The following is a 23,772-nucleotide window of genomic DNA, read 5'->3' as shown; positions in this document are numbered from 1 at the left end:
AGGGAGCCTATCTCAAAGAGAAAATAAAGTGTGTGTGTTTTACAGTGGTAAAATTGAAAATCAAAGTTACAAAAGGTGGTATTCTCATTAAATCCCCAAACAAGAGTTTTATTTACAAACTTGTATGGATCTAAATAAATTGCTTCTGTTCTGTAATACTGTAATTCTAAGCTGTTAGTGAAAATTTGAATGCCAGTTAACAACACTCTGTTTAAAAACTTAACCACTGAAGTGAATTTAAAGAGTGAGTCTTTTAAACTCACAAGAAGGAGAAAGGGATTGACAATCAATCCTTATTAAGGAACAACGAATGGGGTGGCAGAAATGCAATTATAATGAGGGATGATCTGTTTATTGCAGGGACTCTACTAGGTTGGCCATGTGTCCTACTTTAAGGACAATCCTCTCTTTTGAAGGGTTGTCAGGGTACAATTCTCTGTTTGAGGGTTGTCCAGTTTAAGTCTGGTTTAAAAATAAATATTCATTAAAAAAGAGAACAGGAGCACTGAAGTTGTCTACTGACAGCAGCAATTGGTCAGTAGACTGAATTACACAAGTCACCTGGTGTCCTCCTCACTATACTGAGATGTATTGTATTTCTGTTTAAAATATAATAATTATTCCTAAATTTGCATCTGTATACCCCATATGTAAATTTTATGCACATTTGTATCCTTTTGTGTTGATGCAGATTTTCTCTTTGTTAGCAATGCATAACTATCCACCCTATAGCTTCCAGCACTCCTGTAAGTTAAAGCCCAACCTCCCAGTACCAGGGAGAGAGAATTGGCTTTTCACAGTGCAACACATACTGCTTTACCATACTATTTGTTTCTTTTATTCATGTTTCTTTTGTGAGTTCAAATATGAGATAAAGGAGCTTGGAAACTTAGAGAGTTCCTTCCCTTTTTCTGCCTACCTATAAATGGGTTTTCATGCTATGCAATCCTATGCATGTTCACCCAGAGGTAAACCCCACTGAGTTCAATCAGACATACTCCCAGGTAAGTGTGTGTAGGATTGCAGATGTATTCAGTGTTTGCATTTATATAGAGAGTTTATAGAAATATAAATGGAATTCCAGTGTAATAATTTAGGCAGGTTTCCTTGTGTTTTATGACCCTCTTAGAAAAAATATGTGTTTTGTTTATAAATATGCAACAGAGAATTTACTAGATGGAGAGTTCTCGCTATCCTTTTAACCACTGCTAGATTTTTTAGTTCAGCCATGTATTGCTCATATAGAAAATATAGAACCGTATATGAAGGTCAGTATAGTTGTATGAGCTATAATTAAGATAGCAGTGATGCTACCCTTAAAATGAAGTTCATTGTACCATAGTCACTATGTGTTTGGTGAATTCACATCTCTCTTTCCACAGGATTAAGAACTTTAAGTGGAGCAGAACTGTGTGCTGCTGTTATCTAAAGATAAATCATTTTTAAAAGCTTAGGGCGCATTGGTAAATTGTGTTTTCATGAGTACCTTGTCTTCTTCCCTTGTGTATCCTTACAGTGATATCAGCAAGAATCAAATATCGGATATTGCATCAGATGCTTTTCAGGGCTTGAAATCACTCACCTCGCTGTAAGTAGAGGGTAACCTTGGATAGGAGATTTGGAGAGTCTTAAAAATAAATAGATCAAGTATTGGTTGGTGATGCTTTCCTTTTCCCAGTGCAATTGTCACCTTGTGAGAAGAACCTAATCTTTCTTAAATTGGAAATTGATCAGACAGACTTGAAGGTGCCATTGTTTATGCAACTCGTAGATGCCTTTTATAGATGAATACCCTATGAAGGTTAGAGATTTAGGCCTCTAAAAAACCCAGTGTACTCTTTGTATATTTCTTTTACTTAGTGTCAAAACCAGTGTTGGTAGTAACAACAGTTAATCTCTATTCCTTGAAACTTGTTGCCAGAGGACAGCCTTCTAGAGCAGCTTTTCTGCAACCAGAGTTGCAAACTTGGAAGGGGAAAACTTTGCCATGTGAGTTGCACAGTAGGATCTTTGGATTCAAGCCAAAATTATTCCATTATTTAGTTACATTCAAACGGTTCCTTGTCCTGTTATTTACTATTGTATGTCTTCTTTTAATTTATGATACATGATGTCCTGATCACTGTAGGTTGTAATCAGACACCCACCCATCACAAAATTGTGAATGATGGTGCAGAACTGTGTCTATTAATCTGATAGGCAAGTTTGAAGCTTGTTCACTACAACTGCTAAATGTGTCTAATGATCCAACACTTAACAGTTCTCTAAAATCTGCTTTGTTCTCATTTTCATGGTTTGAATAGCAGTAATTGATTGTAATATTGAAATTTCCAGGACAGGTTTTTTTCTGTAATAGCAATGACCATTAAAAATTATTTGCTAATCTTCTTGAACAAGCCCTGCTATAATGAGTTTCTTTATCTTTGAGTCATGTAGGATTAGCTTGCTTTTTTCAAATGCTGATCAAGAGTAGGGGCTAAAGAGACTTTGTGTTATGTGAATTCTCTCCTAGCCCTGAATGTGCTAACAAAACTAAAATAAATTTCATTTAATTCAGTGGGGTATTTAGTGAATTAGTATTGGATTTGAAATGAGCATCAGTTTCTTCTTTCTTTCATTATATTTATAGCTCGGGATATGTTACAGCTGTTTCACTGAAATGATATATCACTGTCCCCAAGGTCTCTCAATCTTTTGCACACTGTGTCTAAGACTTCTGGGTGCCAGTAGGCTTTCTGCACATTTAATTTGGCTGTCCCACAGCGAAGAAGGCCTTTTCCAGACTGTCTGGAGACATTTCACATGATGTGTCAAACCAGTTCTCAGATTTGGGCTGACAAGAGAATTTATTTCAGATATGTATAAGATGTTAAATTGTTTCCCCTTCTGATTCAACTCATTTTTAAAAGATAGATTAGCTTGGATCCAAATACATCATGGTGGTTAGCCTTTGGCATGTCATTCACAACTACATTATCACCTAATGAGTGAAGGTGTGTTATCGTTTTTTGTGGGGATGCCAGAGATGAAGGAAGATGTTGTTGAATGATTCTGATGATAGAGCATTGCAGTAATCATTTTTACCTTGAATTATTTGGCTAGGATTTCTTCAATTATTCTAGAAACATAATGTTTGTTCCTTACGGTATCTAATATCCAGAGTAGTTGTTAGCTAACATTCCTTCAACTTTTTCTTAGCATAAGCCAATGCATGCCTCTTAAGCTTTTACCACTACTCTTAGCATTTCCTTCTGGAACTTGTAACGTATTTCAGATCCTTTTTGAAAGCTAAATAGATTACTTTAGATTATGCTAATCTAACACTTAAATAGAATGTTTAAAACTACTCCTGAATAATGAGCCAAAATGTACTAGAAAATGCTGATAGAGCAAAACATTGGGCATTGATATCCAGCAAAACAAAAAGAAAGAAAAAGGAACATTTGTGAAGCAACCACCATATACTTTTTCTTACCATTTTTCACTGCCCCCAGTGCACAATGAAAAAGGTTATGAGATACGCAAAAATCCATTTTGAAAATCACACTATGGTGTGAGTGGTCTTTTTGCTTCTGGGTTGTGAAGCAATTGTTTGGTGATGGGCATGTGCAATGCTAAATATAGTAGAGCAGTGCTGTCTCCTTTAGGAATTGTCATCTCAACAGGACAGGCTCTGAGATCCTAATGCAAACATTTCTTCAGCAGGTCTCCAAATTCTTTTCTTGCTTTCCTCGAATTCAAATCCCAAATCTTTTCCTCAGTAACATTCTTATTTGCTCTTCAATACCGGACGTTTATTTGGGAGTAAGCACCATTTAGCACAATGTGATTTATTTATGATAAAACATACATAGGATTGCATTGAATATAAGTGAAGTAAGTTGCTGCTACCTCATAATGCAAATATGAAAGTTGTCTCCAATTTTGGTTTGTATATGGGAAGATTGCCTGTGCATTCACTTTAGTCTTGGAGGTAATATCCTCTTTCCTTATCCATCAGTATCCCTGAGCAATTGATGATAACTTTAGATCCCAAAACAGGTTTTTAGTTTTATTTGTTCAACTTTTCAGAAATTGATGTCACTTTATTTTCTCATATAAGGCTAGAGAGGCTAAGATACATAAATGAAATTTTCACTCCCATTTAACCACCCCACTAAGGCTAAATGATAAACCAAAAATTGATGCAGAGCAAACACGATCTTGAAAATGTTTTATGACATAAATAAAGCAGGTAACAATCCTTTATTCAATTTTCAAAAGTTTTTCCAAACATTTAACTTACCTGCAAGTCTTATTTTATTGATAGCTAGCAGTTTAAGTGAACTAACTCTTGATAAAGAGGAGAATGATAGAAAAATTAATGTGGCTAAACATAAGATTCATTGTAAGTAGTGCACCTTTGCACTATTTAATTTGCCTCTTCGTATTTTTCAGAGTGCTCTATGGAAATAAGATCACAGAGATTCCCAAGGGTCTTTTTGATGGGCTCGTGTCTCTACAGTTGCTGTGAGTATTATCCTTACTTCTTTTGTTGTTATAAAACTTCATAGATATTTATTGCTCTAATTTCAGCTAGCAGAAGCAGGCTGGTTACTTTGTGCACTGAAAATTAATTGAAGCCCATTATTCCTATGTGGTAAGACTGGTATGTGAAGCCAGCAGAATTTCAAATGTCATAATTATATTGGCAAAGTAGTCTTAGTTTATTAGTAATTTATGTCTAGCTTGAAGTCCTCTTGAAGTCCTAGCTTGAAATTCTCTTTTGGGACAAAGCATTTTGGGACAAGTGCAATCAGCGAGAGAACAGAAAATTTGTTTAGCAGTTTTCCCAAGAGCTGTGCGTTAACATCACTAGTACATTCTAGTATAACTAATAGAGAGCTATTTCATAGTAGTATAGCAAAATAAGCAGTCAGAAAGTAAAGGGAAAATGCATAGGGAAAATGTATGAGGGACATTGCTTTACCATTTCAGGTTTATGATCTTCATAGAAACTTCATGCATTTGGTTCTTTTGTTTCTTTAAAATGTTGAAAAAGAGATAAGTGAAGATTATTTGAAAGTGTTATTTGAGGCCAGAATTCCATAGTCCAGTGCTTGACAACACTGTTCAATTGATCAGATGCGTCTCAACCTCAGTAACTTAATCTGCTTCCTATAACAATTCCAGGTGGCCCAATATTTCAACCCTAATCCTCTCCAAATGCATTAAAAAGAGATGGGTTTTCAGTTTGTGGTGAAAGCTGAACAATGGTGTTGTTGGTTGTAAATCAGAGGGAGGAATATTCAGTGAGGAAGGTACTACTGTTGAGTAGCTAAGGCACTTCAGATTTCACTCAGAGATGGAATGACATGAAGAGCTTTCCCAGCATATCTCCAAGTCCATGCAGAGCAGTGGACCTCCAGTAACAACTCCAGACCTAGGAGTACCCACAAGCTAGTCAATAACCATTTCAAATTCCCAATAATCCTCTTTTGTCATATTTTTATTTTCATTGCAATCTACAAATGTTAGCACATGGAAGTGGTGGTTCTTACTGAAATGGTGTGCTGTCATTTTGTTTGAAACAGGTGGTAACTGTACAGGTTGCATCTACAACTTCCTTCTTGTTTCCTGTTAGCAAAGTATGGCTAGTAAAGAATGCTATAGAATTGTAGATAACAGTTTTTGAAGCAGTTGCAAAGTTGGTTGCTATTCTAAATGTGCTAACATCCCATTTGTTACAGAGATTTATTCTAGGCTTATGGCTGGTGTAGATGTCTTGCTAGGATTGTTTTTGCTGGCATGTAAACTCCGTATTCTGGTTGTGATAAGTTAATTATATATGAGTCTCTCTTGCTATTTATGCATCCTGCTGGCTTTTGATAAAAAAGAACACTATCTGTGATAGATGACAGACATGAAGTGCATTTAGCATGAAGTGGAAAATCCTGTCCCTTTGGCTGATAGTTTTTCATTTCTATTTTTATGAAATGGCAATTTTATAAATTGTTATAATGAGACTGAGTGGTGCTAGGGGGTAGTGAGATATTGTTATATATATATATATATATATATATATATATATATATATATCAGAAGTAACATATAAAAATATACAAAAATTGTATCATTAGGTATCCATCCAATTTGATTAATGTGTAGACAAGGTATATATTGTTAATTCTTTGAAGCAACTTGTTTTCCAAATATTGTGAATGGATAAGTCATAAATGCTGACATTCCCACTGCAGAGCCTAGTGCAAATATGACTCATAAACTATTCTGGCAGGATATAAAGGTAAATATAAATTATACTAACCACCATGCTGTTTTACTTGAAGGGAGCTGCTCTAAGGACATAGATATAAATATAGATATATACTAAACTGGTTAGGTTCTGAAATGCCAGAATGGTTTAGCATTAGTGGCCAAATGGTTGTTACCAACTGGGCGGACGCTTCAGGCTTAACGTGTGTGTTCAGTAGAAAAGGAGCGGACAGAGTCTTTTATAAGAAATGTGACATGCTTCCGATTGCAAAAAATGAGGATGTTGTTTCAACTCTGTTTTATTTTGTAATGTGTTTCTTACTTTAGTATAAGAACTAAGAATGGGGTGGGGAGCCTTCTCTAGCCTAATCTGATGATACCAGCCTAATAATAGCAATTGCAAAAACTTTCCTCTTGGAGTAGGATTTGAATGTTTTCATTTTGTGATATATATATATATATATATTTCAAGTTATTTAAATAATTTGAATTTGACTTTTAAACTGTCTTTAATGTGTTGTCATCATCCCTGGATGTCTGAACCATAAAAAGCTTGCCTTGGTTTGAAACCTGCTGTTGAACAGTTGGGAAATGCCCTTTCATTAGATCTAATTTAGCGTTTAGAAGGCTGTAGATTAGATTTTTTTTTTCTTATTAGCCTGGAGACAAAAGGGTAAGAAAAGTCTAATGAGAGATCCAAGTAGCCAGTATAATTTCTGAGGTTTATCAGAAGCTTTGTAGCATATGAAAGTAGTAATTGTTAAGAAAAGGTGAAGGCTCTTTCAAGTAAGGTTTGTACCAGGAAAGAAAAGGATGTGCAATTCAGTATTGTAATTCAGTTTTTCTTATATCCTGCTAGGTTTCTATAAAGGACTATGCATCTTATTTTTTATTGAATTTCAAGATTTTTGTACGCTATTATTCATTGCTTGAAAAATTACAGTGAAAAACACTGCTAATACTCTCTCTGGAATTTGTCTTCTAAACTATTAAGTATTCTAAAAAATAAATCCAGTTTTGGACTGTTGCATTTGTATTTGTGGTAAACATGATTCAGGAGCAGCCAGTGTGGTGGGATGGTGCCATGCCTTTGTCCTCTGATCGTGCTGCTTACTGTAGGGCAGACAGGCTGGGTGCACTAGTAGGAGCATGGTTGTTCCAGTGCACCCATGCAGCTCCAGTCTCTTTGTCACCCTTCTCCTCCCCACACCATCCTTGTATGTGAGAGTGGCACCGCTGCCAGCAGGGTGACAGTGCGACACTGCCTCACTGTGCTGGACTTTCCTAGCATGTTTCAGATAACCCTGTGATGGGTAGGGAACTGTCAGTTTTTAGTATCTATAGCAGGGGTCAGCAACCTTTTTCAGCCGTGAGCCGGTCCACCGTCCCTCAGACCATGTGGTGGGCCGGACTATATTTTGGAAAGAAAAAAAATGAAACAATTCCTACACCCCACAAATAACCCAGAGATGTGATTTAAATAAAAGCACACATTCTACTCATGTAAAAACACCAGGCAGGCCCCACAAATAACCCAGAGATGCATTTTAAATAAAAGCACACATTCTACTCATGTAAAAACACCAGGCAGGCCCCACAAATAATCCAGAGATGCATTTTAAATAAAAGGACACATTCTACTCATGTAAAAACACGCTGATTCCCGGACCATCCGCAGGCCAGATTGAGAAGGCACTTGGGCCGCATCTGGCCATGGGCCTTAGGTTGCCTACCCCTGATCTATAGTTTGAAAGAATTAATAGGTACCTGTCAGGAATGGGTGTCAGGAATAAATCACACAGAGTAAGTCTGCTGAGCAGTGCCAGATCTAATTAGCACAACAACTCTTCTCAGTAGATCTTGCCCCGATGAGGTAGTTGTGGAGACTGACGGTCCCCTCCTTCCCACAGCTGCCTAAATCTCCTTCATCCTGGGTCCTTCCCAAGCAATCTGTCATGGACTGATTGGATGCAGAGGAGTGGTGAGAGGTGCCAGCTGGGAAACCCCAGCTAAACCCCCATGGGAAGAAGTCTCAGAGTCAGGGGATTGGTGGTGGGATGATGGTGAGTGGTCAGAGAGAGAAGACTGGGAGAGGAGGTGTCGGAAGCTGGAAGAGCAAAAGGGTTTAGTGAGCAGGAAGAGTCTGTGACACAGTGCAGTCCAGACTTTGAGACTGAAGTAGAGGCTGGAAAGGAGGGGAGTCAAGAGGCTGCTGAAGAATCAAGAGAGTCTCTCCCTCCTGCTGCGACCAGCTTCCTTCCCCACTGGTCTCCAAGAACGCACACAAAAATGAAAAGAGCAGGACAGAGATTAGTTGTTCACAGATGCAGTTTGAGACTGCATGGGAATAACACTGGAAAGGAGGAGCCTTAGACAGGGGTGGGAAAACAGAGACCTTCAGTCCTCACAACTGTGTAATCAGGGCAAGAACTATCACGCAGGGTTCCTGAGACCACTAGGCCAGAACTGTACTTTAGTTTACTTGAATAATAGTTCACTGGCATCAGTGACTTATTACTTTCGTGCTGACCTGCATCTAACTCTAGCCCCGACACAATCTGAGACAACAAAGACACACTTGTCTCTGCTCATCCTTTTTTATACCTTATCTGGTCCTGGGGCATCGGGAGGGGGGGGAGGGGAACTTGGCACAGCAGGAGGGGGAGGTACCCTGGCTTCTTCACCAGCCTGACTCATCTCTGCCTCTTGGGCTCCCTCCTCCCTGGCTTCAGCTTCTGCCTCTGGTTTTGGACTGCTCTCTGCCACAGGCTCTCCCTGCTCACTAAACCCTGTTACCTCTTCTTCTTCCAGCAGCTACTCTTCCCAGGCTTTTCCCTCTGACCACTCATTGTTATCTCGCCAACAATCCCCAGGTTCTGAGCCTTGGGGGTTCACTAGCTAGTGCCCACCATTCCTCTGTGTCCAGCCAGTCCGTGACACTACCATCTTAATAACATAGGAAGAGCACCTCTGTACCTGACCAAAAACCCATCTAGTCTAGCATCCTCTTCTCACAGTGCCTACAGGAAGCACACAATCAGTACATGAGTGTACCCACTCACGTTCCCCAAAAACCAGCGTTCAGAGGCTTAATGTTTCCGATACTGGAAATGCTTATTGCAACATCTTGTGGTAGTTTAACTATGCAGTGTGTGAAGAAGTAATTTCTTTTGACTATTCTTTAAAGGTCTTTCTGCTTTGGCACTGCAATTTATTTACAAAACCCGATTGATGTGTTTCTTTTATTTATTATTTTTTAAAATGCTGTGGGATTAGATACCTTGCCCCCATGAGTGGCATTGCCTGAGTAGACTCTCTCACTGACCCAGGAGGCAGAGGCAACTTTTGATCCCCAGTGTCTCCACTTGTTATGGCAGGTTTGGAGTTCTATGGATCAGTGTGGGCGCTGATGCATCAGAGGAGAACCTATGGAGAATTTAGCTTTGCATGACATACAGTAATAAGATTACCATTGATAATAGACCAACAGTAAGAAACATATTCACTGTGAATACTTCCTCGCAATGCCTAGTAATATAACACCAGCAGTCCTTCCAAACTATTATTGGTATATCAGAGTCAAGCAATTTATTTCCATGAACTAACATAGCTCCTTAGGTAGAACTTTTTCTGCCTTCATATTCAAGGCGATTTGTTATATATGTAATTGCTAGTACCTGAATAATATATAAACACTTCCCAGTGCACTACGGAACCTGTAATTACTGCTAGCAACTGCTGTAGCACTTAGTGGTAGGTGGACTCTCAACTGCTGTTAACACCTGTGATATACAAATAGTATGACAGCCATTGTAAAAAAAATAGTCTGATATGCAAGACTCCAGTACTAAGAGTACCTTTGTAAACAAGGCACTAGTATAAGATAGTTAAAGAAATTGATACCACAGAGGGACACAATAGCCATATGAAGAATAGACTGAGGAATAGTGACTGAGTCAGGTTAGAACCTGGATTTCTTCAGACCCTCAGTACCTATATTCTACCCCATAGTACGTAGTTTGAATTCTGCTACTGCGCTTTTCCCCATTTAGTTTTATCCATTTTTGTTGTTTGTGTTAATTTTATAAGAATTGTTAATGATGCTGTGATAAAAAATGCAGGCAAGAGAAAAGAGTGGTCTTTGTCTAAATTTCTTTTCACAATTCTTTCTGGTTATTAGTGTACTGTACTTAAAATGATTTCTAGCTTATCTGATAATGACAGAAACCTGTATTTTCTTTAGTAAGGCTGTGAGGTTGTACTTCTAGTTATTCTCTGATAGTTTGCTTGCTTGTCTTCTCTGATCAGAAAATTAAAATGTTGGTGAGGGCAAATGCTACAGTAATGTCTTTCTTTTCTTGTTCAAACCAATTATTTTCTATCATTCTGTTTTGGAAGCTCAGGTTATTCTTTAAACACTTGAAATTGTATTCATGTTACTACATCAGATATGAGAATATTAATTGTGCACAAGGGTTGTTGATAATCTAATCTATTTGCTTGCCACTTCAGTACACATTCTTAAAAAGGGCTTAGTTGAAAAGCGTATCACTTTGGCAAATTATGACTTTTTTCTTTTTCTTTTGAGATGAATTTTAGTATTGTGATATAGTACTGTTGTGCATATTCATTGTGAGATGGATAATATTTATACATAAGCAGGTAGCAGGTGATAGGCGTTCTTTTGGAATCAACTGCTTCATAGCACTTCCCTTTTGAGCTATCACTTTGTGAGTTATTCAGATATGGCAGATAGTGATGGAAGTTCAGGAATAAGCTATAGCTTAGACAAACACAAGTAGTTTCTCTCTTCTAACCGCTTCTAATCTGTTATACTCCCATAAGTTTAAATTCCAGAACACTGGGCATTATATTCCCTCTGTGTAAGCTCATAACTCTGACATTTACTGCTTCAAAGAACACAAGGCTACATAAGGGGTGTGACCAAAGCCACAAAATCTTTCTCAATTTGCTTATTACACACAATTAACATGGAATTCTCACTCTCTAATAACAGGTCAGACATTCAGCTCCAAATTCACTTTTTAAAACTATACCATTATAAGTGATGTGTGGAAAGGCCCTCAGAGGGATAGTCCCAGTTCTATGAAATAACTAGACAACTCCAGCAGGTTAAATGAAATATTGTGGTATGTGCCTGTCCCATTAAGAAACTTAATGTAGCATGTTAAACTTGTTAATACACAACTCCTTGCAAGACAGAATGGTTTGTTGTTTGTTTGTTTGTTTGTTTGTTTGTTTGTTTGTTTGTTTTTAAGGGATGCTTTATATTCTACTGTTTACATGTATTCTGTTTTGACTGCAGCCGAGGTAACCTGAAACCTATATACCACAGTGCATCACTTCTAATACCATTCTTTTCTATTGCTTGCTCAGAAAAGCTTTGTTTAGTCCTCAGTAATATTTGTATTTTTAAACTATTTTTTTGTTTTGTTTACAGGCTTCTGAATGCCAATAAGATCAACTGCCTGAGAGTAAACACCTTTCAAGATTTGCATAATCTCAATTTGCTGTCTCTCTATGATAATAAGCTGCAGACTATCAGTAAAGGACTTTTTGTCCCTCTCCAAACAATTCAAACTCTGTGAGTATCCAAGAATGTTGTTTTTGATGATGATGATGATGATGAAGAAGAAGAAGAAGAAGAAATTGGTTAGTCACTTTATCTTGCCCAAGGCAACCCAAAGTGATTTACAAAGAAACAAACAGCTACACATAGATCCCGTATTTTTCGCTCTATAACACGCACCTGACCATAACACGCACATCGTTTTTAGAGGAGGAAAACAAGGGAAAAAACATTCTGAATGAAACAGTGGATGTATCATTTTTGTGCTTCATGCTGTGGCCACAGACATGTGATCTGATGGTGAATTTGGGGTGACCCAGTGCAAAAATCCTGAGAATCCCTGTGGATCCATGCTTTGTAACCACGTTTTTGCACCATTGCAGTCCCAGGCAACAGTGGGTGCGTGATTTTTTGGGGGGAGGCTGTAACCATGGACATGCTATGTGCTCTGATGGTGAATTTGGGCTGACCCAATGCAAAGATCCTGAGGATCCATGTGGATCCATGTTTTGTAACCACGTTTTTGCACCATTGCAGCCCCAGGCAACAGTGGGTGCGTGATTTTGGGGGGGCAGACTGTAACCATGGACATGCTATGTGATCTGATGGTGAATTTGGGGTGACCGAATGCAAAGATCCTGAGGATCCATGTAGATCCATGCTTTTTAACCACGTTTTTGCACCATTGCAGCCCCAGGCAACAGTGGGTGCGTGATTTTGGGGGGGCAGGCTGTAGCCATGGACATGCTATGTGATCTGATGGTGAATTTGGGGTGACCGAATGCAAAGATCCTGAGGATCCATGTAGATCCATGCTTTTTAACCACGTTTTTGCACCATTGCAGCCCCAGGCAACAGTGGGTGCGTGATTTTTGGGGGGCAGGCTGTAGCCATGGACATGCTATGTGATCTGATGGTGAATTTGGGCTGACCCAATGCAAAGATCCTGAGGATCCATGTGGATCCATGCTTTTTAACCACATTTTAAGTGGGGAGGGAAGGAAAAACACAGAAGGGACAAGGAGCACGAGAGGGGTGTGCAGAGAAGCAGCTGGCTAAGAATGCAGGAGAGGGGTATAACGGGAGGGAGGAAAGGAAGGCAAAAGTTTTCCCTCACCTACCCACCCAAGCCAGCCAGCTCGCGCTCTCTCTCTCTCTCTCCCTCCTGCATGTTTTCAGCAGCAAGGAGCATAGAGACGACACTCTGCTTTCCCCTCTGCTCGCCTGGAGGGGAGGGGCTTTCCCTGCTCTTTGTTCCGTTTGAGCAAACACAGCAAGGAAACAGAGGTGGGTGGGCAGTAAGACCCTGAGGCAGAATGCAGGAAAGCAGCCGCTTCCTCTTTTCAGGTTTCCCTTCTAGGAGATGCGCGATTTGATTTTTGCCTAATTTTTTTGCCTCCCCTCTCGCCATTTGGCTCCAGGGACCACACATTCGCTCAATAACAAGCACAGACATTTCCCCTTCCTTTTTAGGAGAAAAAATCTGCGTGTTATAAAAGGAAAAATACGGTACATTAAAGCTATCCATCCCAAACACTCAATGTTTTCAGATATGGAGGACATGGCATAATCTTGTGATCCTGTACCATTCCTTAGTTCTGAGTAGCACTATGCCTGCCAGAGCGCTAAAGGCTCCAACCCGCAGGGGTGTGGGCAGTTGAAGTGTTGAGAGATTGAGAAATAAAGAAGCAGACAAAAAGATGGAAGAAAAGTGTTATGGACAGAGCAGATAGAAAAGAGAATGAAAGGTACAGAAAAAGGGAAGAAAATAGATAAAAGGCTGGAAGGGGGAAATTGGCAGTATTTTAAAACATTTAATTTTCCAAAATTTTAAATTTTTTAAAGAGGTAAGAATATTATATTTTGCCTTCCTTACTGATTCAAGATAATAAGAAAACACGAGAATAGATATAGCTGCAAGTGGCAGCAGCAGCGCCTGCAGCTTCATTGGTAGTAGAGACTTGTGTTACCCCATGGTAGTTGAGATTTGTGCTGCTCAGAAGTATTGGCCTGCTGCGAGAATTAGAATTTTGACACAGTCAGAATTAAGTCATACAACTCACTCATTGCAACACAGCATGAGAGAGAATGTTTGCTGTTCACAGTGGCCCTTATATACATTGCTAGTGACAGTAGAGACTTCTCCATAGTATTGACTTTGCTGCTGCTGCTGCTGCTGCTGCTGCTGCTGCTGCTGCTGCTGCTGACGACGACATGTCATGGCTGGCTCTCCTGTTGGGCCTTGCCTTTTTCCAGGTTGCTACTATACCTGGCAGGTAGATAGCTCAGCTAGCCTGTGTTGCTGCTGTACCTCATCCCACTCCATTCACAATATTATATCTTCGTATATTGTATGTTTATTGTGTTCATTTTACGCAGTTGCTAATATGAACAGACTCCAAACAAATTGGATATAGTAAGTAGATATTTAGGCTAGAAACCAAAAATGGGATAGGTGCATAGAGTGGGAAATCCACCTAACCAGTGTTTTGTGTCCCAATTTCACTACTGCAGTTCCACTGCTAAACATGTTAGTCATTGTCTAATTAAAAGGTGGTTTCAAAATAAGAAACCAAAATTCAACCTACATACAGTGGTACCTCTGGTTACAAACTTAATTCGTTCTGGAGGTTCATTCTTAACCTGAAACCGTTCTTAACCTGAGGTACCACTTTAGCTAATGGGGCCTGCTGCGCTGCCGCCGCGCAATTTCTGTTCTCGTCCTGAGGTAAAGTTCTTATCCCAAGGTACTGCTTCCGGGTTAGCGGAGTCTGTAACCTGAAGTGTTTGTAACCCAAGGTGTTTGTAACCTGAGGTACCACTGTATTTGATTTTTTGGCACTTGTCTTGGCCTTGTATTACATTCTGTTGGGAACAATTGTTCAATGGCTTTGCACAACTAGAATAATCAGTATCAGTCCCTACTAAAAATCTTTATATTTAAATTGTATTCCCACTTTTGCCCATTAAACATTACATATTATCCCTTTTTGGTGATTTAGGTGCTGTTAAAATATGGGAGGTTCCCCCCCCCCCAAAAAAAATATCAATTTGATCTATTTTTGTTTTCTTTCTTATAGTGAATGATGGTATCATGTTGTAAGGCTTAAGAGGAGTCAAAATTGTTTTATTTTTATTAGATAAGTTGTATATACAATTTTTGACAGTTTCTTGGATAGCCATTTATCACATGTGTGGGAGAATTCTTTTATTTTGAATAAGCTAAGCTGCTTGGCACCATCAGCAACTTTTTTGGTTTCCTCACCAATTTAAACTCTTGAAATTAATACAGTGTAAGTCTTCAGTGACCAAAGCTAGCCAGAGGCCTCTTTACAAAAAATTGATCAGGAAACCACTTGGACCTTCCTTAAAATGGAAGAAGAGTTTGGATTTGATATCCCGCTTTATCACTACCCGAAGGAGTCTCAAAGCGGCTAACATTCTCCTTTCCCTTCCTCCCCCACAACAAACACTCTGTGAGGTGAGTGGGGCTGAGAGACTTCAAAGAAGTGTGACTAGCCCACCCAGCAGCTGCATGTGGAGGAGCGGAGACGTGAACCTGGTTCCCCAGATTACGAGTCTATGGCTCTTAACCACTACACCACACTGGCTGCTTTGTGCAATGAGTCATTTATGTGTAGCAGCTTGCCACATTGACTCGTGACCTTTTTGCCCTTTGGAATCAGACATACCACACAATACAAGTTAATCCAGGTGAAGATCTGGAGCACATTAATAGGTTGTTTGTTGGATAAATGGCCTGTAAAATAGCACTGGGTTGTTTTTGTTTTTTTAATGCCTCTTTGATTCTTCCCTAAATCTCAATTCATTTATATCTTTTTATTTTACTGGTTTGCATATACAGTGGTACCTTGGGTTACATACGCTTCAGGTTACATACGCTTCAGGTTACATACGCTTCAGGTTACAGACTCCGCTAACCCAGAAATAGTACCTCGGGTTAAGTACTTTGCTTCAGGATGAGAACAGAAATCGTGCTCTGGCGGTGCGGCAGCAGTGGGAGACCCCATTAGCTAAAGTGGTGCTTCAGGTTAAGAACAGTTTCAGGTTAAGAACGGACCTCTGGAACGAATTAAGTACTTAACCTGAGGTACCACTGTAATAAAAAGATTCAAAAATATTGAAAAATAGAAAAATAATCTAAAGTAAGGAAGATTAGTTAGTGTTGTCATACATAATTAGCTGAGGTGACTTTAACCTGTATCAAAAGTGCCTAACCCAGGCTTCTTTAACCTCAGCCCTCCATATGTTTTTTGGCCTACAACTCCCATGATCCCTAGCTAGCAGGACCAGTGGTCAGGGATGATGGGAATTGTAGTCTCAAAACATCTGGAGGGCCGAAGTTGAAGAAGTCTGGCCTAACCCTTTGAGGAAATTTTATGGTGGGGCAGGGCCAGTCCCTTTCTTTTATTTTTATTCTTTGCTATTTGCTTATTAGAAATCGAATCCAAGTGGCATGACATGTTTTCCCACTTACTCAATTCAAGTTTCTAATAAATATTGACTTGTTATATTATACCTACACTTTTGTTGTTATATTAGTTGGGTTCTAGTTTCAGGATCAATTTTGTTCAGGATCAATTTTTAATTGATCCTCAGGAGTAAATCTATTTTACATAAGGATTTAGCAGCTCTGACCAGCACACTTACATTTTAAGTTCACTTGTAGACTGCTTACTGGCCAAAAATACACTAGTTTACAAACATGCAATTTGTTGTCTGCAATGCTTTAGTTTTGTGATAAGAATTATTTTAATCCTTGTATTTCTAAAAAGATGCATTCAACTGCAGGGTATTGTGGCATGAAAACAGTGCCTTTTGTAGACAGAAGGTCTGTGCCCTTTAAAAGCAAGCTTTGCTATATTAATTTTTGTTTCCTTCTTGAAAAGGCTTGCTGCAGACTTAATGGGCTAAAAAATAAGATGGTTCACAGAATTTCTTCCATTCAAGTGCAGCTCCATGTGGCTTCCGCCAGGCCTGGTGTATTGGAAGCTGATTCAATTACTCTATTCTTCAGTTTTATGTTTGTAAGAAACAATGATGGAGTACAATGTCACAGGTCACTTCTGGTTAAACATCCCATCCCTCTTGCAGGCATTTAGCTCAGAATCCATTTGTGTGCGACTGCCATTTGAAGTGGCTGGCTGATTACCTGCAGGATAATCCAATAGAAACCAGCGGCGCTCGATGCAGCAGCCCACGTCGCCTTGCCAACAAACGAATCAGCCAGATCAAGAGCAAGAAGTTCCGTTGCTCAGGTAATTCATTTATCCAGGCTGTACTGCACTTTCAATTCAGAAATAAGCAGGTCCAGAGAGCCCACTAATCAAATCTGTAGGACAGTGTTTGCTATAATGGATATTATGTAGCATCTTTCTGAAATTAAATTTGGAGAATTGGATTAGTCCTCCAGAAAACCTATTTACCTTATGCATTAAAAGAGAGGCAACCCTTTAGCTTGCCTTGTGGTTTATATATTTATATAGGTACAAAGATAGGATGTAATTTTAAAAGAATGCAGGACTGTATACTGCCTCTAAAAGAGATAAGGTACAAGTGGCCAAATATGTCATATGACTTCTTTAAGAAATGAAAGAATTCAAATGTTTCATTCATAAGAAAAGATCTCACTAACTGAATAAAGGGTTTGTCATGAGGACTTATTTTGCCAGTCAATGAAAGCATGCTTTGTTTTAACTATTTTGACAAACCCCCTCAGGTGACTTTTCAGTAACAATGGTGCAGTCAGTATCTCTTTAGAGGTAGTAGATGTGGAGATAGTTGCAGAGGCCTATTTTAAGTAAGTAAGTAAATAAATAAATTGGCTAGAAGTGCTCCTGGGCAGGAGTGGGGAGTGCCCAACATCTGAAGAATAAAATCAAAGAGATAATACTGATGAGATGATTGAGAGAGGAGAGTCTTTTTTTAAAAAAAATGTCTGGCAAGTTCTATGCTCTATGGATGAACTATAAAACAGTGGCATAACATGAATGGAAGGAAGGTCTGTGCAACTTGTGCGACCTACTTGCCAAATTCAACCTACTGGCCATAAATGGCAGTTCACCAGAAGATCAGTAAAGCCTCTTTCTTTTTATCCTGCTTTTAAGACAATTATTGTCTCCCAAAGAGAGTCAAATAAACAAGAGAGTGAGAGGTCCCACCACTAGACTTACAAACTAAATGATAAGACACACAAGGTAAAGGCAGTAGAGGGAAAAGATTGGCTAGGGAGATAAGTTCTTCAAGGCCAGAATATAGTAGCGAACTACAAGAATTTATATCCAATTTGGACCAGGCTGATCTTCCATCTCTGGTGTTCTTGCTTGAATAGTAGTTGGTGGCTCTTGTTCTTTAGGACAGTGAATGGGACAGAGGGTCCTTTCTATTTGCTTCTGTGATCACTGGACAGCTAGCAGCTGGAACTGAGTGTTTTTTTCCTCCCAGGAAGGGGGAAAACAGGCTTCCTGCAGCTGCTCCTTCTCTAGTGGATATATTTAGCCAGGTTGGTCTTCTTATTACCATGATGATTTGGCCAATGGCAGAGTATGTTGCCCTTCAGCTCCACTGGGCAACTCCCCAGGTTAGCTGTCCAGCTGGCCTTCATGTCAGGCCAAAACTCAGGGATGGTGAGCTTTGTTCAGTTTGGTAGGTCTCAATTTATGCCATCTTAGGTTCACAAAATGTTAAAGGCAATAGCAGCATTCAGAACTGAGAATGGCAAAAATCATCTCCACTAGTTGCCCATGAGAACTGTGCCACATTGGCATCATAATATAAACAACTAGGCAACCTGAATTAAAAATATGGTGTTTTAATAGTGTTTGATCTTCAATTGATGTCCCTTTGTGTTGCAAAATTGTGGCTGAATGGAAGGATGAAATATTCAGGAAGAAAAGCAACGGTTAACTCTTATGGAAGCCATACAATAAGTGTATGTCTATATGACAACCGCTTAGAGACTATTCTGATTGAGCAATATACAAATGGTTGTAATAAATAAAATAAATTATTAGTCGAGCTGGCCTTTAAGATTGTAAACATTCAAAAAACAATGTAATTGAAAGAAATATTAAGAATTTATTGTAATGTTTGATCATTTTAACACCTCGTGTCTAGAGCTCTGCAGTTGATTCAGAGTATTACAGATTGGGATTTTTTCAAGTCTCAGTCAGTGATTACTGTTAGTCTGTGTTTCATCTTTTAGGCATGTGCAGAGGGCCGTTTTGTAATATTCTAGTTGCTCACATTATAAGGATGGTATACAGCTAAGTTTTCCTCAGAGCAGACCGATTTAAATTAATGAACCCAACTTAGTGCTGTTCATTAATTCAGTGGGTCTACTCTGAGTAAAAGTTAGTTGTCTACTTCCTCATGTTCTTTACACATAAATGATTTAAATGTGTAGCAGTGGTATAATATGCCACCTCTTTCAGTGTTGAGAGCTTCAAGTATGGGTAGATTTTTATGCGGCAGAAAATCATTAAGTAGACTGAGAAGAAAAAATGGCTGTCATTGATGGAATATGTTGCAGTACCTTCACATAAAAATGAGTACTGCTACCTTTTCCTCCTGAAAAAAGGATTATGATGAATTGCACTTCTGACAACTAAGAGCAGATGGCAGAAGACACTAGTTTCTTTGTGAGGAAAGATGACATCTACCCTTCTTTTCCTCAATAAGCCTTCATTCATAAACTGCCCTTTGTCAATACAGTAAAAGTTATGGCATCTAAATCATATTTATGTAGAGAATATTAATTATATAAATAAGTTAGCGTTCTGCTTGCAAAACATTAAATTTACTTCAAGTTTTAAGTATCCAATTAATTTTGCTGTTTTTCACCTTCCTTTTAGAGCTTCCTCTGCTCCCCCCCCCCAAAAAAAGTGTTTCATAGGGTTGGGGAAAACAAAAGGAGGATAGTAGAGGGGGTTGGGGGAAGAAACAGAAATTTGGGCAAATTCCCCCCCTTGCTCTTCCATTCACTGAAGTTTCTATTGAATCAAAGAATATTCCATTAATGGAAAGACTGTGCTTGACACAACTTTGTGGTATTTTGACCAAATGTCTTGTTGTAAAACCATATCTGTTCCACAAAAATTAATCAATGTGTACTGATATTTAAAGAAACTGATTGTTAAAACAATACCAGTAAGAGTCAACATGGTGCAGGGGGTGGGCTTGGATATGGATTCAAGTTCACCTCAGCACTGGATGCATTGGGAAGTTACAGTTAAGTTCAGTCAAATGAAGCAATAATTTATTAATTTATTTTCAATGTATTGGAATACATCATTCTTTTAATCGAAAGAAAAATGCATTTTGGATAATAACTAGTGAAATTGATTTTCATTGGTGGGAAGGAAAACTGCATACAACTGGAAACAAGTTTTACTCACATTCTATGTCTTTGTGTGCTTAGCTTTTGGTCAATAGTTATGTAGGTGTAAACAATACATAAATTCAAAAACTTAAGTCATGTGATATGGCTTAATTATGGAGGTATGGAGTCAGTTGTGTCTGAAAATCATACTTGGGCCTAATTGCATGGAAGCTCTTGTCCATAGTTATACAGAGAATATTTGATGGGATCTTTAGAGAGGAGACAACGGTGCTTTGCATATCTGTAATAAGTGTTTTACAAGTCCTATTATGATGAAGACAGCAGTGTTAAAAATTGTAGCCAAACTAAGTCAATCCTATGCATACTTACCTTAAACTTAATGAAACTTAATTCTGAGTAGACATTCATAGGACTGCACTGTGAATTTTTCCTTTTGATAGAATTCTGCTTGGTATCTTCCATGTGTAGTTCTTGACAATTAAGACTCATTGAATTTGGTGTTTACTCTCTGTAAATTGGATATAGGATTGCAGCCTGCATTTGCAAGAAATTATAGTAAACAATATATATACAGTACTTCTAAAGTATATATAATCATTGTACATGATGAGAGCTGGCCACTGCAAGTTTAAACAGTGTATGGTGCATGTGAATGAAAACATATAGTGTTTTTAGCATTGCTTTGAGAGGCAATTAATTTTTGAAGATACTTGTTTCATACAGGATATAGTGGAGAAATGTAGGTGATGGGATCTTTAGATTACTTGTTTTGATGGCTTTTTAATTTAAAGGGGATGTAGTAGTTTTGTCTCTCATCCTGAATTGAAGAAACTCAGATTATATTGTGTGAAGAAAAGTTCTCATATTGCCTGACATATTGTGAAGCAAGGTTGATCTGCCTGTATTTGCAAATATTAGATTTAATCGAATGGCTTTTAAATCCTCTGTGCTTGGACCGTTATAAAAATTCAAAGGAGAATATGGATGAGGACATTTTTTCCTAGCTGCAGCCTTGCTATGTATTAAATATGAATTCTCAGAAAAGAGAGGAATGCTGCCATTTTGGGTAACAGTCATAAAAGCAGTCTTCTCCCTTGGTTGCACCTGCCCAGTGGCAGCCAAACATCAAGTGAGACATGCCAACTCTATTTCGCCAGAGGCTCTCCTTCTCAGCAGGCTTGTTCGCTTGGCATCTTTTGATTAAGATAACTGCTATACAGATTTGTTTTCTAAAGGGAAATCAAAAGGAATCCAGCAGCAGATTGTACTTGCTCAATGGCAGTCCTGTGCCGCTTTAGAATTGGCAGGGCTCCTTGATTAGTGTGCAGCTCTGTGGTGTGCACTGCCAATGGCATGAGAAATATTACTCCGCTCGGAGAAACGTCTCTTTTTGTTTTCTCTTGTAGGTTTCTTTTTGTCCACTCTTTCTGTCGCATTTGACTAGCAGTTGATTGATCTGTCCATGTTCTGCAGTTTCCCTGCTAATGAACGGATATTTAAAGGAAACAGAAAGTCACTAGAGCTTTGCCCTTTCCTCCAATAACAATAAGAGTTTTTCCCCCTCATTTGAAGCTCTGATAACCAAATGTGTTCTCCCAGTATCTGCAGCATTTGATTCTTGTTCTATTTAACTGATTTAATTAGCTGCTACAATGCCAGATAGTTGTCATACACACCACTAGCACAACTAACAATGAAGGTAGGACAATGAGCCATCTGCCAACAGAAATCTCTCCCTGTCACATACTGCCTCTCAGTAATTCAATCCAAATTGATGATAGCAGCATTGGTACAAATGTGGAAGACTGAGGCAACATAGGCACCCGCATATTTAGTGACACTTTTTGTAACCTCTATCATTACAGCACCATTATTTGTGTCAGAGCATGTTGTCCTCCATTTATCAACATTTGTAAAAGAAAGGTGGTCTTCATGGCATTTTGGATCACGGCCTGAGTTCTCAACAAGTGTTTTCATAGTGGTGACGACTGATTTCAAATATCATTGACCATTGGTCAAGTGCCTGTGCTGCTTTGTGCACCATGTCACTCCCCTCTTCCTTGGTATGCATTGAATAGTATTAGGCGGGCAAAAAAAAATAGAAGCTAACAACCCAACTTGCACTAAACTTTCTTCCTAGAGTAGACTATAACATAACACATTTTAAGCCGTGGTGTCTGGATTAACAGCAGTTCTAATAGTAGTGGTTCTGTTTTCCTACAGGTCTGTTCAAATGACAAAATTCTCATGATCGTAAAGGAAATTCAGCTAAACATGAATGTAGCCTATCTTGAGCACAATTAAAGCACAAGTAATAAAATAAAAATATAATGTAATGTAAAATATAAAATAATATGATAAAATTATTATTATTATTATTATTATTAATAATAATAATAATAATAATAATGTAATAGAAACTGAAAAGGAAAAAGCAAATATAACATTCCGTGCTAGCTTCAGGTGTTGGTTTCCATTTTAATGTAGCGTTTTCCCCATCCATAAGAGTCTTCAAATCTTAGGCATATATATCTGCATTGCAATTTCTTATCCGTTTTATACCAGTATAATTGTAATGGCTTAACCCCAAAATTCTGAGAGGTCTCTGTTATGGAGTCCTACTTTGCTTAAAGAACTTCAGTTACAGGGTTTCCCAGGAAGATGGAATGACTGGTGTAAACATGCCCTTGATCATGCGGACCGTCTTCAGATCAGGAAATTTGTTTAATGATGAGGGAAATAGGATGCTGGACTAGATAAGCCTTTGGTTAGATGGGGCTGCTGTTATGGGACTGAGTCCCATTGAACACTGTTGGGTTTACTTCCCTGTAGGCATACTTAGAATTGTGCTGTGAGGGTCCTTCTCTTAATTGTGGGCAGTTTCACATACATAATAAACTTCCTGCTTAACTATCTGTGGCATTTATGAAAATGCTGTATCCTTGCTCTAACATTAGTGGAATTTTAAAGGAAACAAACACTATCAAAATAATTAGGAATATCAAAATAACCATAAGAAAATAATATATTAGTCTTAAAAGAGGCTGATTGTTTCAGAAATTACTACTGTATTGGCTGGACGCTTTATTAAGAAGAGTAAGAGTATTACATTACTGTATTAAATCACTAGATACTGTGGTGTATATATGTTGTTCACAATTTGAGCATGCTCACTTTGTATGATCTGTTGAACATTCATTGAAGGCTGTCAATTGCAGACCTTTAACTGGATTCCTACCATACACCTTCAGAAATTTCTGGTCGTTATTCTCATGCACTAACAATCTGTGCTATAGGGCGGGGGTTTTTTGCATTTGTAGCAATAAGTATTGACTTCTTGAACTTCAGCTCCTTTATGCATGGGAGAAATGGACAGCAGCTCACAATGAAATCTCCAGCTTGTGCTTCTCCATGCTGTTTCCTCTCAACGCTCCTCTCTCTTTGGCGGCTGCCTAACTCTGACTCTGACTTGATGGGATTTTCCTTTGTGCTTGATCTAACCATGTGGTAGAACAATACAAATTGAACATGGTTCTGTCAAGCACCATGGAAGGCTCCATGCTTTCCT

The 23,772-nt window shown here is 38.6% G+C and overlaps 1 protein-coding gene across 2 annotated transcripts in view; it reads left to right on the top strand.

Moving 5' to 3' along the window:
• SLIT3 (slit guidance ligand 3) overlaps nt 1–23,772 on the top strand; it is a 418,035-nt gene that overhangs the window by 290,472 nt on the left and 103,791 nt on the right. For both annotated transcript variants that reach the window (XM_081845905.1, XM_081845904.1), the window contains exons 11-14: nt 1,517–1,588; nt 4,438–4,509; nt 11,714–11,857; nt 16,958–17,121. In XM_081845905.1, the coding sequence (XP_081702031.1) occupies nt 1,517–1,588; nt 4,438–4,509; nt 11,714–11,857; nt 16,958–17,121 (452 nt within the window). The remainder of the gene's footprint in view (nt 1–1,516; nt 1,589–4,437; nt 4,510–11,713; nt 11,858–16,957; nt 17,122–23,772) is intronic.

This window comes from Podarcis erhardii (genome assembly GCF_964252035.2).
Source record: "Podarcis erhardii genome assembly, chromosome: 2".
Taxonomy (NCBI): Eukaryota; Metazoa; Chordata; class Lepidosauria; order Squamata; family Lacertidae; genus Podarcis; species Podarcis erhardii.
The sequence above is the reverse complement of the archived record's forward strand: the minus strand, read 5'-3'. Positions and strand labels throughout refer to the sequence as shown.